Raw genomic sequence first — 16,909 nt, 5'->3', positions numbered from 1 at the left:
GAATTGATAATTTAATTAATATGTTACTAATATTCTGATAAAATAAAGCAAAATCTTCCCCTAAAGATGAAAGTTATGATAAAGGGGCCTAAGACACACAGAAGTTATGGTGCACTTTTATGTTTGAACATAGTCTTATCCATGAATTGCTAGCCTCCCAAAAAAATATTTCTGAATTTTTATTCAGACTTCCCAGACTTAGTGGTCTCCCCCTCAGTTCTGACTTCTGAGTTATAAGCCCAGTTTAATAACCAATTGAAGAGTATCAATGACTGACACCCTTGAGGTCCAGTGATCAGCCACCTCCAGATGTCCATGGCACCCCTTCAGGGAACAGTATTGCAGTGATTCACCCAGAAAAGTGTGAGTCATCAGACAGTCACCATTACTGTTTCACAGAATTGCAAATACCTTCAACCTCCACTAGCCATTACAGTAAGTCTCAGTGCACCAGTAATAGAAGGTGGTTTCCTCTCTCGTTTTTTGTCCAACTCAGCTCTGCCCACTCTCTTTCCTAGCTCCTATCTCAGTCTTAGTCCCTAAACCCTGCATTCTGGTCTCCTAGACCTCTGTTGCAGGTGCTTCCAGAACAGTGTTTCAGTTCCTTCACTTACATGAGCACATTTTAAATTTTCTCTGCTTTATATTATAGTCTCTCTGTGTTCCTTTTTTCCTGTATTATTATTATTTTTTTCCCACCACTGGAGTCACCAGGCTGTCTGCTTTCAATTCAACCGCCTAATCCTTTCCATGGATTCATAAATCATATTTGCATGTTAGTAATTAACATTTTACCCATGGAAATCCCTTTTTATTACAAAGTTTCTTAAATTCATGATAGATGATATTGTTTTGCTGAAACTGAATCTATGCTCACAGTGTGAATATGGTACTAATTGCTGTAGCTTAGGTTCTTTTGAGCTTAACATGCCTGTGGCCCACTGATGATGACTCAGTCCTCCCACTCTTTTTCTCTGTTGGAACTACTGCATTTTCTGCTTTTGAATAGCTGGCTGTGATATCATTTGGCTCTCACTCTGTACTTATATGCCTCATTTACATATCACATTGCCTCTGGTCTTTTCTCATTAGCCATGTCAATTGGAGTCATATTGTTTAACATCTATGTGATAGTGAAGCCAAATACAAATGTGGGCACTAAAATTAGGGCAATTCTTGGATATAAGATATTCATACGGATTATCTGAGCAAGCTTAGATTTTTTAAAAATTATCCTAAAAATGGAAATAGTTTCAAAAATTACGGTAGGATACTCATGTACTTCTAGTAAATACCACAAGCTGAGAAACACTGCCCCAGTGAGTTTGTTTACAATTTTTTAAAGCCTCTTTTAAATGTTACCACAGTAACCTCTACCCCTCTTGTCTTGGGGTAACTCCTGAATTCACAGTCACTTCTTGATAGGAGCTTTTTGCTACCTCGGTAAATGTGAACATTTCTACTGACTAGTTCCTAGTACAGTGGTGGGGCTATAGAGCCAGGACTGGTTGGTTGTGAGGCAAGAAATGCCAGAAAACTAGGTCTTGTGCTACATCAGACAGAATGACACAGCCACTAGACACGGAGATGACTCACACTTCGTACCCAAACAGCTGAGCTGCTGTACAGCTTTGCCAAGGGAATCCTCATGCGTACTCCACTGGACATCACTCACTCCTCTTGCCGCTTCAGTCTCCTGAAGTGACCTAGTGCCTGTTCAGTTTGAGTTCTATTCATTGTTATCCTTGTTCATTAAATCACTCCTACCTTGTGGAAAATAGATTTTTAACTCAGTGGATTTTCTTAAAGCTGTGTTCTTTGAATTTGTGAATTATCCCTAGTGATGTCTGGGGCCTATGGGGACTCATGACCTCTAAGGCTACTAAGGTAAAATTTTACCCAGCACTAACTGATAAAAATATACTTTAAATCTGAGACATAGGTGAAAACATACTGAGCCTACACATTGATGAGTGCATAAGGTGTGTTGGATATTGTCAGGGTGATAATGTGAACAAAATCCATTCTTTCTTCTTTTTATATACTTGCAGGTAAACTTTATTATTTCTGAGGTATAGCTGATTTCAGCTGTACAACATAGTCATTCAAAATCTTTATAGATTATACTTAAATTTATTATAAAATATTGGCTATATTCCCTGTGCTGTACAATATATCCTCATAGCTTATTTATTTTATACATAGTAGTTTGTACCTCTTAATCTCCTACCCCTATCTTGCCCTTCTTCCCTCTCCACTCTGGTAACCACTAGTTTATTTTTTCTATCTGTGTCTGCTTCTGTTTTGTTATATTCATTCATTTTATTTTTTAGATTCCACATATAAATGATAACAGAGTATTTGTCTTTCTCTGTCTGACTTATTTCATGTAGTATAATACCCTCCAGGTCCATCCATGTTGTTGCAGATGGCAAGTTTACATTCTTTTTTATGGCTGAGTGATATTCCACTGTACATATATACCACATCTTCTTTATCCATTCATCTGTTGATGGGCGCTTAGGTTGCTTTCATATCTTGGCAACTGTAAATAATGCTTCTATGAACATTGGGTGCATGTACCTTTTCAAATTAGTGTTTTTGTTTTTTTTTTCAGATATATACCCAGGACTGGAATTGCTGAATCATATGACAGTTCTATTTTTAGTTTTTTGAGAAACCTCCATACTGTTTTCCACTGTGGCTGCACCAATATACATTCCCACCAACAGCATACGAAAGGGTTCCCCTTTCTCCACAGCCTTGCCAACATTTGTTATTTGTGTTCTTTTTGATGATAGCCATTCTCACAGGTGTGAGGTGATACCTCATTGTGGTTTTGATTTTCATTTTTCTGATGATTAGCAATGTCGAACATCTTTTCATGTGACTGTTGGCCATCTGTATGTCTTCTTTGGAAAAATTTCTATTCAGGTCTTCTGCCCATTTTTTGACCAGGCTGTTTGTTTTTTGATATTGAGTTGTATGAGCTGTTTATATATTTTGGATATTATCCCCTTAATACTTGCAAATAGTTATATCATTTGCAAGTATTTTCTCCCCTTCAGTAGGTTGTGTTTTCATTTTGTCGATGGTTTCTTTTGCTGTACAAAAGCTTTTAAGTTTAAATAGGTCCCATTTGTTTATTTTTTATTTTGTTTCCTTTGCCTTAGGAGACAGATCCAAAACAACATTGCTCTGATTTATATCAAAGCGTGTTCTGCCTATGTTTTCTTCTGGGAATTTTATGATTTCCAGTCTTACATTTAGGTCTTCCATCCATTTGGATTGGTATATAGTTTGAGAAATGTTCTAATTTCATTTTTTTACATGTAGCTGTCCAGTTTTCCCAGCACCGTTTATTGAAGAGACTGTCTTTTCTCCATTGTATATTCTTGCCTCCTTTGTCATAGATTAATTGACTGTAAGTGCATAGATTTACATCTGGGCTCTCTATTCTGTTCTGTTGATCTGTCTGTGTGTTTTTGTGCCCATACTGTTTTGATTACTGTAGCTTTGTAGTATAATCTGAAGTCAGGGAGTATGATTCCTCCAGCTCTGTTCTTCTTTCTCAAGGTTGTTTTGGCTATTCATGTCTTTTGTGTTTTTATACAAATTTTTAAATTATTTGTTCTAGTTCTGTGCAAAATGCCATTGGTATTTTGATAGGGGTTGCATTGAATCTGTAGATTGCCTTGGGTAGTATGGTCATTTTAACAATATTAATTCTTCCAGTCCAACAGCATGTTTTTCTTTCCATTTGTTTGTTTCATTTTCAGTTTCTTTCATCAGTGTCTTACAGTTTCCCAAGTATAGGACTTTTACCTCCTTAGATAGGTTTATTCCTAGGTATTTTATTCTTTTTTGATGGAATGGTAAACAGGATTGTTTCCTTAATCTCTTTCTGATGGTTCATTGTTCTTTTTTTTTTTTTTTTTTGCCGTACACGGGCCTCTCACTGTTGTGGCCTCTCCCGTTGCGGAGCACAGGCTCCGGACGCGCAGGCTCAGCGGCCATGGCTCACGGGCCCAGTCGCTCCGCGGCATGTGGGATTTCCCCGGACTGGGGCACGAACCCGTGTCCCCTGCATCGGCAGACGGACTCTCAACCACTGCGCCACCAGGGAAGCCCCCATTGTTCTTTTTTAAATACATATTTATTGGAGTATAATTGCTTCACAATGCTGTGTTAGTTTCTGTTGTACAACAAAGTGAATCAGCCATATGCATACATAGTTCATTGTTAATGTATAGAAAGGCAACAAATTTCTATATATTAATTTTGTATCCTGCAGCTTTTCTGAATTCACTGATAAGCTCTGGTAGTTTTCTGGTGGTGTTTTTAGTATTTTCTATGTTTAGTATCATGTCATCAGCAAACAGTGACAGTTTTACTTATGTGTTTCCAATTGGGATGCCTTTTATTTCTTTTTCTTGCCCGATTCTTGTGGCTAGGACTTGCAATACTATGTGAATAAAAGTAGCAAGAGTGGGCATCTTTGTCTTGTTTCTGATCTTAGAGGAAATGCTTTCAGCTTTTCACCATAAGTTTGATGTTAACTATGGGTTTGTCATATGTGATCTTTATTATGTTGAGGTGTATTTCCTCTGTGCCCACTTTCTGGAGTGTTTTTATTATAAATGGATGTTGAATTTGGTCAAAGCTTTTTCTGCATCTATTGAGATGATCATATGATTTTTATTCTTCAGTTTGTTAATATAGTATATCACATTGATCGATTTGCAGACATCAAAAAATCCTTGCATCCCTAGGATAAATCCCACTTGATCATGGTGTATGGTACTCTTAATGTATTGTTGGATTCTGTTTGCTAATATTTTGTGAGGATTTTTGTGTCTGTGTTTATCAGTGATATGAGCTGTAATTTTGTGAGGTTTTTTTTGTGATATCTTGTTTGATTTTGGTATCAGTATGATCCTGGCCTTCTAGAATAAGTTCAAAAGTGTTCCTTCCTCTGCAGTTTTTTGGAATAGTTTGAGAAGGATAGGTGTTAACTCTTCTCTAAATGTTTGGTAGAATTCACCTGTGAAGCCATCTGGTCCTTTACTTTTGTTTGTTGGGAGTTTTAAAATTACTGATGCAATTTCATTACTGGTAATTAGTCTCTTCAGATTTTCTATTTCTTCCTAGTTTAGTGTGGAGAGATTGTACATTTCTAAGAATTTATCCATTTCTTCTGGATTGTCCATTTTATTAGCATGTAGTTGTTTGTAGTAGTCTCTTAAGATCCTTGGTATTTCTGTGGTATTGGTTGTAACTTCTCCTTTTCATTTCTGATTTTATTGACTTGGGCCCTCTCCCTTTTTTTCTTGATAAGTCTGACTAAAGGTTTATCAGTTTTATCTTTTCAAAGAACCAGATTTTAGTTTCATCGACTTTTCCTATTTTTTTTTTTTTTAGTCTCCGTGTCATTTATTTCTGCTCTAATCCTTATGATTTCTTTCCTTCAACAAACTTTAGGTTTTGTTTGTTCTTCTTTCTCTAGTTCCTTTAGGTGTAAGATTAGGTCATTTATTTGAGATTTTTTCTTGTTTCCTGAGGTAAGCTTGTGTCACTATAAACTTCCCTCTTAAAACTGCTTTTGCTGCATCCATTAGATTTTGGATCATCATGATTTTGTTTTCATTTGTCTCTAGGTATTTTTTTTTCTTCTTTGCTTTCTTCAGTGAACCATTGGTTGTTTAGTAGCATATTGTTTAGCCTCCACGTGTCTGTGAGGATATTTTACAGTTTTTTTCTTGTAGTTGATTTCTAGTCACATAGTGTTGTGGTTGGAAAAGATGCTTTTTTTATTTTTTATTTTTATTTTTATTTTTTTTTTTGCTTTATAACAAATTTAATCAGTTATACATATACATATGTTCCCATATCCCCTCCCTTTTGCGTCTCCCTCCCACCCTCCCTATCCCACCCCTCCAGGCGGTCACAAAGCACCGAGCTGATCTCCCTGTGCTATGGGGCTGCGTCCCACTAGCTATCTACCTTACATTTGGTAGTGTATATATGTCCATGCCGCTCTTTCACTTTGTCACAGCTTACCCTTTCCCCTCCCCATATCCTCCAGTCCATTCTCTAGTAGGTCTGTGTCTTTATTCCTGTCTTACCCCTATGTTCTTCATGACATTTTTTTCCTTAAATTCCATATATATGTGTCAGCATACAGTATTTGTCTTTCTCTTTCTGACTTACTTCACTCTGTATGACAGACTCTAGGTCCATCCACCTCATTACAAATAGCTCAATTTCGTTTCTTTTTATGGCTGAGTAATATTCCATTGTATATATGTGCCACATCTTCTTTACCCATTCATCCGATGATGGACACTTAGGTTGTTTCCATCTCCGGGCTATTTTAAATAGGGCTGCTATGAACATTTTGGTACATGTCTCTTTTGGAATTATGGTTTTCTCAGGGTATATGCCCAGTAGTGGGGTTGCTGGGTCATATGGTAGTTCTATTTGTAGTTTTTTAAGGAACCTCCATACCGTTCTCCATAGTGGCTGTACCAATTCACATTCCCACCAGCAGTGCAAGAGTGTTCCCTTTTCTCCACACCCTCTCCAGCATTTATTGTTTCTAGATTTTTTGATGATGGCCATTCTGACTGGTGTGAGATGATATCTCATTGTAGTTTTGATTTGCATTTCTCTAATGAGTAAAGATGTTGAGCATCCTTTCATGTGTTTGTTGGCAGTCTGTATATCTTCTGTGGAGAAATGTCTATTTAGGTCTTCTGCCCATTTTTGGATTGGGTTGTTTGTTTTTTTGTTATTGAGCTGCATGAGCTGCTTATAAATTTTGGAGATTAATCCTTTGTCAGTTGCTTCATTTGCAAATATTTTCTCCCATTCTGAGGGTTGTCTTTTGGTCTTGTTTATGGTTTCCTTTGCTGTGCAAAAGCTTTTAAGTTTCATTAGGTCCCATGTGTTTATTTTTGTCTTTATTTCCATTTCTCTAGGAGGTGGGTCAAAAAGGATCTTGCTGTGATTTATGTCATAGAGTGTTCTGCCTATGTTTTCCTCTAAGAGTTTGATAGTGTCTGGCGTTACATTTAGGTCTTTAATCCATTTTGAGCTTATTTTTGTGTATGGTGTTAGGGAGTGATCTAATCTCATACTTTTACATGTCCCTATCCAGTTTTCCCAGCACCACTTATTGAAGAGACTGTCCTTTCTCCACTGTACATTCCTGCCTCCTTTATCAAAGATAAGGTGACCATATGTCCGTGGGTTTATCTCTGGGCTTTCTATCCTGTTCCATTGATCTATCTTTCTGTTTTTGTGCCAGTACCATACTGTCTTGATTACTGTAGCTTTGTAGTATAGTCTGAAGTCAGGGAGCCTGATTCCTCCAGCTCCATGTTTCGTTCTCAAGATTGCTTTGGCTATTCGGGGTCTTTTGTGTTTCCATACAAATTGTGAAATTTTTTGCTCTAGTTCTGTGAAAAATGCCAGTGGTAGTTTGATAGGGATTGCATTGAATCTAGATTGCTTTGGGTAGTAGAGTCATTTTCACAATGTTGATTCTTCCAATCCAAGAACATGGTACATCTCTCCATCTATTTGTATCATCTTTAATTTCTTTCATCAGTGTCTTATAATTTTCTGCATATAGGTCTTTTGTCTCCTTAGGTAGGTTTATTCCTAGATATTTTATTCTTTTTGTTGCAATGGTAAATGGGAGTGTTTCCTTGATTTCACTTTCAGATTTTTCATCATTAGTATATAGGAATGCCAGAGATTTCTGTGCATTAATTTTGTATCCGGCAACTTTACCAAATTCATTGATTAGCTCTAGTAGTTTTCTGGTAGCATCTTTAGGATTCTCTATGTATAGTATCATGTCATCTGCAAACAGTGACAGCTTTACTTCTTCTTTTCCGATTTGGATTCCTTTTATTTCCTTTTCTTCTCTGATTGCTGTGGCTAAAACTTCCAAAACTATGTTGAATAAGAGTGGTGAGAGTGGGCAACCTTGTCTTGTTCCTGATCTTAGTGGAAATGGTTTCAGTTTTTCACCATTGAGGACGATGCTGGCTGTTGGTTTGTCATATATGGCCTTTATTATGTTGAGGAAAGTTCCCTCTATGCCTACTTTCTGCAGGGTTTTTATCATAAATGGGTGTTGAATTTTGTTGAAAGCTTTCTCTGCATCTATTGAGATGATCATATGATTTTTCTCCTTCAATTTGTTAATATGGTGTATCACGTTGATTGATTTGCGTATATTGAAGAATCCTTGCATTCCTGGAATAAACCCCACTTGATCATGGTGTATGATCCTTTTAATGTGCTGTTGGATTCTGTTTGCTAGTATTTTGTTGAGGATTTTTGCATCTATGTTCATCAGTGATATTGGCCTGTAGTTTTCTTTCTTTGTGACATCCTTGTCTGGTTTTGGTATCAAGGTGATGGTGGCCTCGTAGAATGAGTTTGGGAGTGTTCCTCCCTCTGCTATATTTTGGAAGAGTTTGAGAAGGATAGGTGTTCGCTCTTCTCTAAATGCTTGATAGAATTCGCCTGTGAAGCCATCTGGTCCTGGGCTTTTGTTTGTTGGAAGATTTTTTATCACAGTGTCAATTTCAGTGCTTGTGATTGGTCTGTTCATATTTTCTATTTCTTCCTGATTCAGTCTTGGCAGGTTGTGCATTTCTAAGAATTTGTCCATTTCTTCCAGGTTGTCCATTTTATTGGCATACAGTTGCTTGTAGTAATCTCTCATGATCTTTTGTATTTCTGCAGTGTCTGTTGTTACTTCTCCTTTTTCATTTCTAATTCTATTGATTTGAGTCTTCTCCCTTTTTTTCTTGATGAGTCTGGCTAATGGTTTATCAATTTTGTTTATCTTCTCAAAGAACCAGCTTTTAGTTTTATTGATCTTTGCTATCGTTTCCTTCATTTCTTTTTCATTTATTTCTGATCTGATTTTTATGATTTCTTTCCTTCTGCTAACTTTGGGATGTTTTTGTTCTTCTTTCTCTAATTGCTTTAGGTGCAAGTTTAGGTTGTTTATTCGAGATGTTTCCTGTTTCTTAAGGTGGGATTGTATTGCTATAAACTTCCCTCTTAGAACTGCTTTTGCTGCATCCCATAGGTTTTGGGTCGTCGTGTCTCCATTGTCATTTGTTTCTAGGTATTTTTTAATTTCCTCTTTGATTTCTTCAGTGATCACTTTGTTATTAAGTAATGTATTGTTTAGCCTCCATGTGTTTGTATTTTTTACAGCTCTTTTCCTGTAATTGATATCTAGTCTCATACTGTTGTGGTCAGAAAAGATACTTGATACAATTTCAATTTTCTTAAATTTAGCAAGGCTTGATTTGTGACCCAAGATATGATCTATCCTGGAGAATGTTACATGAGCACTTGAGAAAAATGTGTATTCTGTTGTTTTTGGATGGAGTGTCCTATAAATATCAGTTAAATCCATCTTGTTTAATGTATCATTTAAAGCTTGTGTTTCCTTATTTATTTTCATTTTGGATGATCTGTCCATTGGTGAAAGTGGGGTGTTAAAGTCCCCTACTATGATTGTGTTACTGTCGATTTCTCCTTTTATGGCTGTTAGTATTTGCCTTATGTATTGAGGTGCTCCTATGTTGGGTGCATAAATATTTACAATTGTTATATCTTCTTCTTGGATCGATCCCTTGATCATTATGTAGTGTCCTTCTTTGTCTCTTCTAATAGTCTTTATTTTAAAGTCTATTTTGTCTGATATGAGAATTGCTACTCCAGCTTTCTTTTGGTTTCCATTTGCATGGAATATCTTTTTCCATCCCCTTACTTTCAGTCTGTATGTGTCTCTAGGTCTGAAGTGGGTCTCTTGTAGACAGCATATATATGGGTCTTGTTGTTGTATCCATTCAGCCAATCTGTGTCTTTTGGTGGGAGCATTTAGTCCATTTACATTTAAGGTAATTATCGATATGTATGTTCCTATTCCCATTTTCTTAATTGTTTGGGGTTCATTATTGTAGGTCTTTTCCTTCTGTTGTGTTTCTTGCCTAGAGAAGTTCCTTTAGCATTTGTTGTAAAGCTGGTTTGGTGGTGCTGAACTCTCTCAGCTTTTGCTTGTCTGTAAACGTTTTAATTTCTCCATCAAATCTGAATGAGATCCTTGCTGGGTAGAGTAATCTTGGTTGCAGGTTTTTCTCCTTCATCACTTTAATTATGTCCTGCCACTCCCTTCTGGCTTGTAGAGTTTCTGCTGAGAGATCAGCTGTTATCCTGATGGGGATTCCCTTGTGTGTTATTTGTTGTTTTTGCCTTGCTGCTTTTAATATGATTTCTTTGTGTTTAATTTTTGACAGTTTGATTAATATGTGTCTTGGCGTATTTCTCCTTGGATTTATTCTGAATGGGACTCTCTGTGCCTCCTTGACTTGATTAACTATTTCCTTTCCCATATTAGGGAAGTTTTCAACTATAATCTCTTCAAATATTTTCTCAGTCCCTTTCTTTTTCTCTTCTTCTTCTGGAACCCCTATAATTCGAATGTTGGTGCGTTTAATGTTGTCCCAGAGGTCTCTGAGACTGTCCTCTGTTCTTTTCATTCTTTTTTCTTTATTTTGCTCTGCATCAGTTATTTCCACTATTTTATCTTCCACCTCACTTATCCGTTCTTCTGCCTCAGTTATACTGCTATTGATCCCATCTAAAGTATTTTTTATTTCATGTATTGTGTTTTTAATCGATGCTTGATTCATCTTTAGTTCTTCTAGGTCCTTGTTAACTGTTTCTTGCATTTTGTCTATTCTATTTCCAAGATTTTGGATCTTGGAAATAGAATCTTGGATCATCTTTACCATCATTATTCTGAATTCTTTTTCAGGTAGACTGCCTATTACCTCTTCATTTGTTAGGTCTGGTGGGTTTTTATCTTGCTCCTTCTCCTGCTGTGTGTTTTTCTGTCTTCTCATTTTGCTTATGTTACTGTGTTTGGGGTCTCCTTTTTGCAGGCTGCAGGTTCGTAGTTCCTGTTGTTTTTGGTGTCTGTCCCCAGTGGCTAAGGTTGGTTTAGTGGGTTGTGTAGGCTTCCTGGTGGAGGGGACTAGTGCCTGTGTTCTGGTGGGTGAGGCTGGATCTTGTCTTTCTGGTGGGCAGGTCCACGTCTGGTGGTGTGTTTTGGGGTGTCTGTGGACTTTTTATGATTTTAGGCCACCTCTCTGCTAATGGGTGGCGTTGTGTTCCTGTCTTGCTAGTTGTTTGGCATAGGGTGTCCAGCACTGTAGCTTGCTGGTTGTTGAGTGAAGCTGGGTGCTGGTGTTGAGATGGAGATCTCTGGAAGATTTTCGCCGTTTGATATTATGTGGAGCTGGGAGGTCTCTTGTGGACCAGTGTCCTGAAGTTGGCTCTCCCACCTCAGAGGCACAGCACTGACTCCTGGCTCCTCAATTTGGGATGATTTGTTGTCTATTCATGTATTCCACAGATGCAGGGTACATCAAGTTGATTGTGGAGCTTTAATCCGCTGCTTCTGAGGCTGCTGGGAGAGGTTTCCCTTTCTCTTCTTTGTTCTCACAGCTCCTGGGTCTCAGCTTTGGATTTGGCCCCGCCTCTGCGTGTAGGTCGCCGGAGGGCGTCTGTTCTTCGCTCAGACAGGACAGGGTTAAAGGAGCAGCCTCTTCGGGGACTCTGGCTCACTCAGGCCGGGCGGGAGGGAGGGGCACGGAGTGCGGGGTGAGCCTTTTGGGAGGTCTGGGGTCTTCTGCCAGCGTTCAGTAGGTGTTCTGTAGGAGTTGTTCCACGTGTAGCTGTATTTCTGGTATATCCGTGGGAGGAAGGTGATCTCCGCGTCTTACTCTTCCGCCATCTTACCTGGAAGTCCGGAAAAGATGCTTGATATGATTTTAGTCTTCTTAAATTTATTGGGATTTGTTTTGTGGCCTAGTATGTGATCTATCCTGGAAAATGTCCCATGTGCACTTGAAAAGAATGTATTCTGCTGTTTTTGGATGAATGTTCAAAATCCATTGTTGTTAACTGTTAGTTGTTTGGAGAAATGACAGGTGGCATTCAGTGGCCTCACCACTCTTTTTCCCTGGCAAGTGAGGAGGGTTTAGCATACTGAGTAGGCCAGGTCTGTTCCATTAACATTACCAAGCTTTGTTTAGTCATAGGATTGAGCTAAAATTCTGCCTAACCATTCTGTATTCCTTAGGCCTTCCTTGCCCTGTTCAGTAACAGCATTTACTGAGCACTCAGGATGTGCTAGACAGCATGCCAAAAGTATATATTATCATATATATTATCTCCTTTACTCCTCACAACTTAAAAATCTGGAGAGACTCATTTAACAGATGCACAAACTCAGGCTCAGAGAATTTAAGAATTTTGCTTAAGAGCTGGGACTTAAGAGTTTTTTCCCAGTATTGTCAGGCACTATATGAAGAGCTATAGAATTAAAATTAATATTATACAGATCCTTCTTCAAGGAGCCTATAGTTTAGTGGAAACGGACACATTAATTCATAATTTCCTTTAAGTGGGATAAGTACCTTGACAGAAATATGAGCACAGACTTTATGGGATTCTAGAGGATCGTCATTACTTGAGCTTAGCAGTTATAGGAAGGCATCCTGGAGGAAGGAATGTCCAAGTTGAGACTTGCTGGTTTAACCACAGTGAACCTAGCTTCTGGGAGTATACTATTAGACTGCTCTAGAACTAAGTGGAGGACGCAAAGACCCTTGGACTCAGAACATTTCTGGCAGGTGTTTGCCAGTTTACCTCAGTCCAGCCCATTTGTATGTACATATTTCTAAGCTCTGACCTTTTGGGCTGATAAACAATAACTAAGTTCAAAAACAAACCAAGAAAAACAAAAAAACTTTGATGTATAGACCTAAAATGCAGTTAATCTAACCAGTTTTATATGTGATTTCTTGAAAAGTACCATTTTACTTTTATGACTTAATTTTATTAATGCAACATTAATTTTTTAAAGTTATAAAGTAGCAGGTGCTGGATTAATATTTGTTGAATAAGTGAACATATGAGAGAATTAATGATACATATCAGGGATCAGCAATTTTTTCTGTAAAGGGCCAGATAATACATATTTCAGGCTTTGTGAGCATATGGTCTCTGTCAAAACTACTCCATCCTGTTGTAGCATAAAAGCAGCCATAGATGTTAAGTAAATGAATGGGTATCACTGTGTTCTAGTAAAACTTTATTTACAAAAAAGATGGCAGCCCAGATTTGGCTGTGGGCTAGTTTGCCAATACATAATGTACAACAATGAGTACTTTACTGGAGTTACAATTTGCAGGGGAAAGGTGTATTTGCTTCTTATAAAATATATGATTTTGAAGTTCTGTGTTTAATTATGTGCAGGTAACATACCAGGGGAAGGAACTTTTAAAGTATATTTCTGAGGAATTACCCTTGCTTCCAGACCCAAACTTGGTACCTCAGCAACATCAACCTTGTCTTCCAGGTATGTGCAGACCAACACCTATTTCTTAGTTGTGGGGAAAACACACCCACATCTGCTGAGAAGGCATTGGCACTTGTCTTTTTTTTTTTTCATTCAGGTTAAATTCACATGATATTCAAATAAACATTTTAAAGTGAACAATTCAGTGGCATTTAGTACATTGACAGTGTTTTACAACCACCAGCTCTGTGTAGTTCCAAAACAGTTTCATCACCCCAAAAAGAAACCCATACCCATTCAGCAGTTACTTCCCATTCCCCACTCCCTCCAGTCCCTGGGAACTACCAGTCTGCTTCCTGTCTGCGTGGATTTGCCTAGTCTGAATATATTATATAAATGGGATCCTACAATATCTGACCTTTTGTGTATGGCACCTTTCACTTAGCATAATGCTTTTAGGATTATCTACATTGTAACATCTGTCAGTACTTCATTCCTTTTTATGGCTTCCATTGCATATATATATAAACCACAATTTACTTATTTATTCATCCTTTGATGGACATTTAGGTTTCCACTTTCTGGCTATTGCACATAGTGCTGCTATTAACAGATGTATACATATATTTGTTTGGATACCTGTTTTCAGTTCTTTTGGGTGTATACCATGGAGTGGAATTGCTATATTATATACTTACTATATGTTTAACTTTTGAGGGAACAGCCATTACTGTTTTCCACAGCAACTGAATCATTTTACATCCCTACCAGCAATGTACAAGGGTTCCAGTTTCCCCACATCTCCACCAAAACTTGTTATTTTCTGTTTGTTTGTTTACAGCACTCCGTTTAAACACCGTTTAACTTAAAATTCTAGAAGAATGACACCTTCCCTCACAATTCCTTTCTCTGAATCTGTGATGTGCTTACTTTAGGTAGATTTTTTTAAGTGTCATGTAAAAGAGAAAAATGGTATTTTTTTCCTTCCTGCAGGCATGATTTGGTTAGTTTTCCATATTTTCTAAAAATAGATCCTAGATACTAGAATTAAGTCTTTGCTTGTTAGGGTACACTAATACACTTCATCTAATGGAATAAACCTTCAGAAAACTGAAGAGAATGTGGTCTTCACCAATCAGCAGCCGATTTTGAAGTTATTGGAAAGGGCGGTACACATTTATGAAAAGCAGACATAACTAATGTTATATCACCCTTCTCTGCTGCAGTGCACCCTCTTTTTCCCCCAGTTTCCCTGTCTTAGACCAGTTGGGGACAATATATGAGGAGAGGAGGTACAAAACAAAAAATGATAATTCTATGACAACCAGAGTCAAGAACCAAACAGGATTACTATCACAAGCCCCTAACCCGGGGTTTCCCAGGGTTACTCCTTTCCTTACAACAAATCCCAATAATTCAAAGTACTTTCCTAACTTTATACTGAATTCACTCTAACCTTTGTCTCAAAAACTGGCTTCAGAATAAGATGCATTTTCCCCAGTTTTCTAAGGATAGCCTCAAAAGTATTTTTCATCATTTTGGGGAAACACATAAAATAAAACAATTGTGGGGAAGTTAAAGGGCTTAAGAAACTGGAAGGAGTTGTAGTAATTCATGGTCTTTGGTTCCTTACCTAATCTAATCTTAGAGATAGGCCAAGGAACCTGAGTTTTTAGGAGTGATTCTTACTCAGCCAGCCTGACTGTTGACTTTGAATGACTAGTAGTATCTGATTTCTTATGCAGGTAATAATTTGAAAATTCTTAATATTCAGCCCTTCACTTTGATTCCAAAGCACACCCACTTTTGTGCTTGTACACTCAAGCCCTCTGTCTCTCTCTCTTGTCCCTCTCGTCTCTGTCTTGTGCACGTGCACACACACGCACTTGAAGGAAAGTCAAGCAAACCCTTTCTCCTAGTTTCTATCCTTAAGAGTCAAAGCAGAAATATAGGTTCTTCCTCATATCAGAAAGGACATCTGCTCCTCAGATTTTCTAGCTCCCGGCACGTATTTCCAGCCCCAGCCATGCATCTTCTTTCTCAGAGGGCTCACAGTTCCTCTGCTAAATGAGCATGAAATAAAAAATGGGTTCTGAATTGCTGCTTCTGTTGCCTGCAGTATAACAGTTTCTTGTTACTAATTTCTGTCCAGAAATCCTGAATTTTCTTTCCTTTAGATATTTCAGAAAATGTTAGTGCTAATTTGAGAACTGTGGAGGCGCCAGTATGCCAACCAGCATCTTGCTACCTTGATCGGGACCTAGGAATCTATAGACAGGTCCCTGCAGGCATCTGTAGGCTACTGTTGAAGTTTTGTTTGAGCATCCTTGATTTAGGATTCTTTTGTACGTGGTTTTGTGGTACCTGACAGAAATCCAAAGACCTGGTAAGTTAGAAAAATGTAAAGTCTCTAACCTTATTATAAGCAAAGCATTCTGGAGAGAATCTTTTCCCCTCTTCTGCATATCAAAATGTGGTAATGGAAGTTGTGGCTATGACACCATAGAGACCATAAAGTCTAAAGGAAAAACATGTCCACGTGGGTTTAATTAGCCTACTTCAGATCATGAACATATCTGTTCTCTTACGCTTTTTGATAATCACACTCTTCAGAATACTGTTTTTTGGAAATAGTGGACTAGGAAGAGATATTTACATTTCCCATAACTAGGATGACCATGTATCCCCATTTGACCGGGGCAGTCCCTAATCCAGCAAAATTATTAGTACCACTCGCTTTCACTTTCAGACATGCCTTGTTTAGATGACCTAGTACAGGAACCAAGCAAATAACTGTTGGGAAAAATGAAATTTGGACAAGGTGAAAAAAAAGAGAATAACTTTCAGTTTTATTTATTTATTTATTTATTTATTTATTTATTTATTTATTTATTTTTAACTATATAGTTTCTAGCATACTACTGTGTAAATAGATGGTTAAATCTTATGTATATCACTCTATATTATAAATAATTGCTGGTTACCTAATCTTAACCCCCAATAGACTGAGAAGATCTTTGAGTTCAGAGAGATTTTTGTGGGCTCTTGCTTCCTATTATATTCCCAATGCCTGGCATATAGTAGCTTCCAAGTAAAATGTTCATTGAATAAATGAATGAGTGAATGGAAACATGAATATGATCCAAAGGACTGCTTATTTTAAAACTGAATTTACTTACAGTTGACTATCCTCATAGGTGGACATTCCTAGATCTCACAGGCTATAACAGAATTTGTGGTGAAGAATTCAACAAATGGTAAATGGGATTTTGGTTAGTTAATACTATCGCCTTTATCTGAATTAATCTCCCTTATCTGAATTTTCTATCTAACTGTGAGGTATAAGAGTGATGGCCCTTCAGGCTTAATTTCCAAAATATACAAACAGCTCATACAACTCAACAACAAAAAAACAAACAACCCAATCAAAAAATGGGCAGAAGACCTAAATAGACATTTCACCAAAGAAGACATACTGATGGCCAATAGGCACATGAAAAGATG

The 16,909-nt window shown here is 37.6% G+C and overlaps 1 protein-coding gene across 1 annotated transcript in view; it reads left to right on the top strand.

Moving 5' to 3' along the window:
- ANKRD31 (ankyrin repeat domain 31) overlaps window positions 1-16,909 on the top strand; it is a 143,414-nt gene that overhangs the window by 108,524 nt on the left and 17,981 nt on the right. Inside the window, exon 24 of the mRNA XM_081233017.1 lies at window positions 13,363-13,465. Within this exon, the coding sequence (XP_081089143.1) occupies window positions 13,363-13,465 (103 nt within the window). The remainder of the gene's footprint in view (window positions 1-13,362; window positions 13,466-16,909) is intronic.

The sequence above is a fragment of the Mesoplodon bidens genome (genome assembly GCF_964165515.1).
Source record: "Mesoplodon bidens genome assembly, chromosome: 4".
Lineage (NCBI taxonomy): Eukaryota > Metazoa > Chordata > Mammalia > Artiodactyla > Ziphiidae > Mesoplodon > Mesoplodon bidens.
The sequence above is the reverse complement of the archived record's forward strand: the minus strand, read 5'-3'. Positions and strand labels throughout refer to the sequence as shown.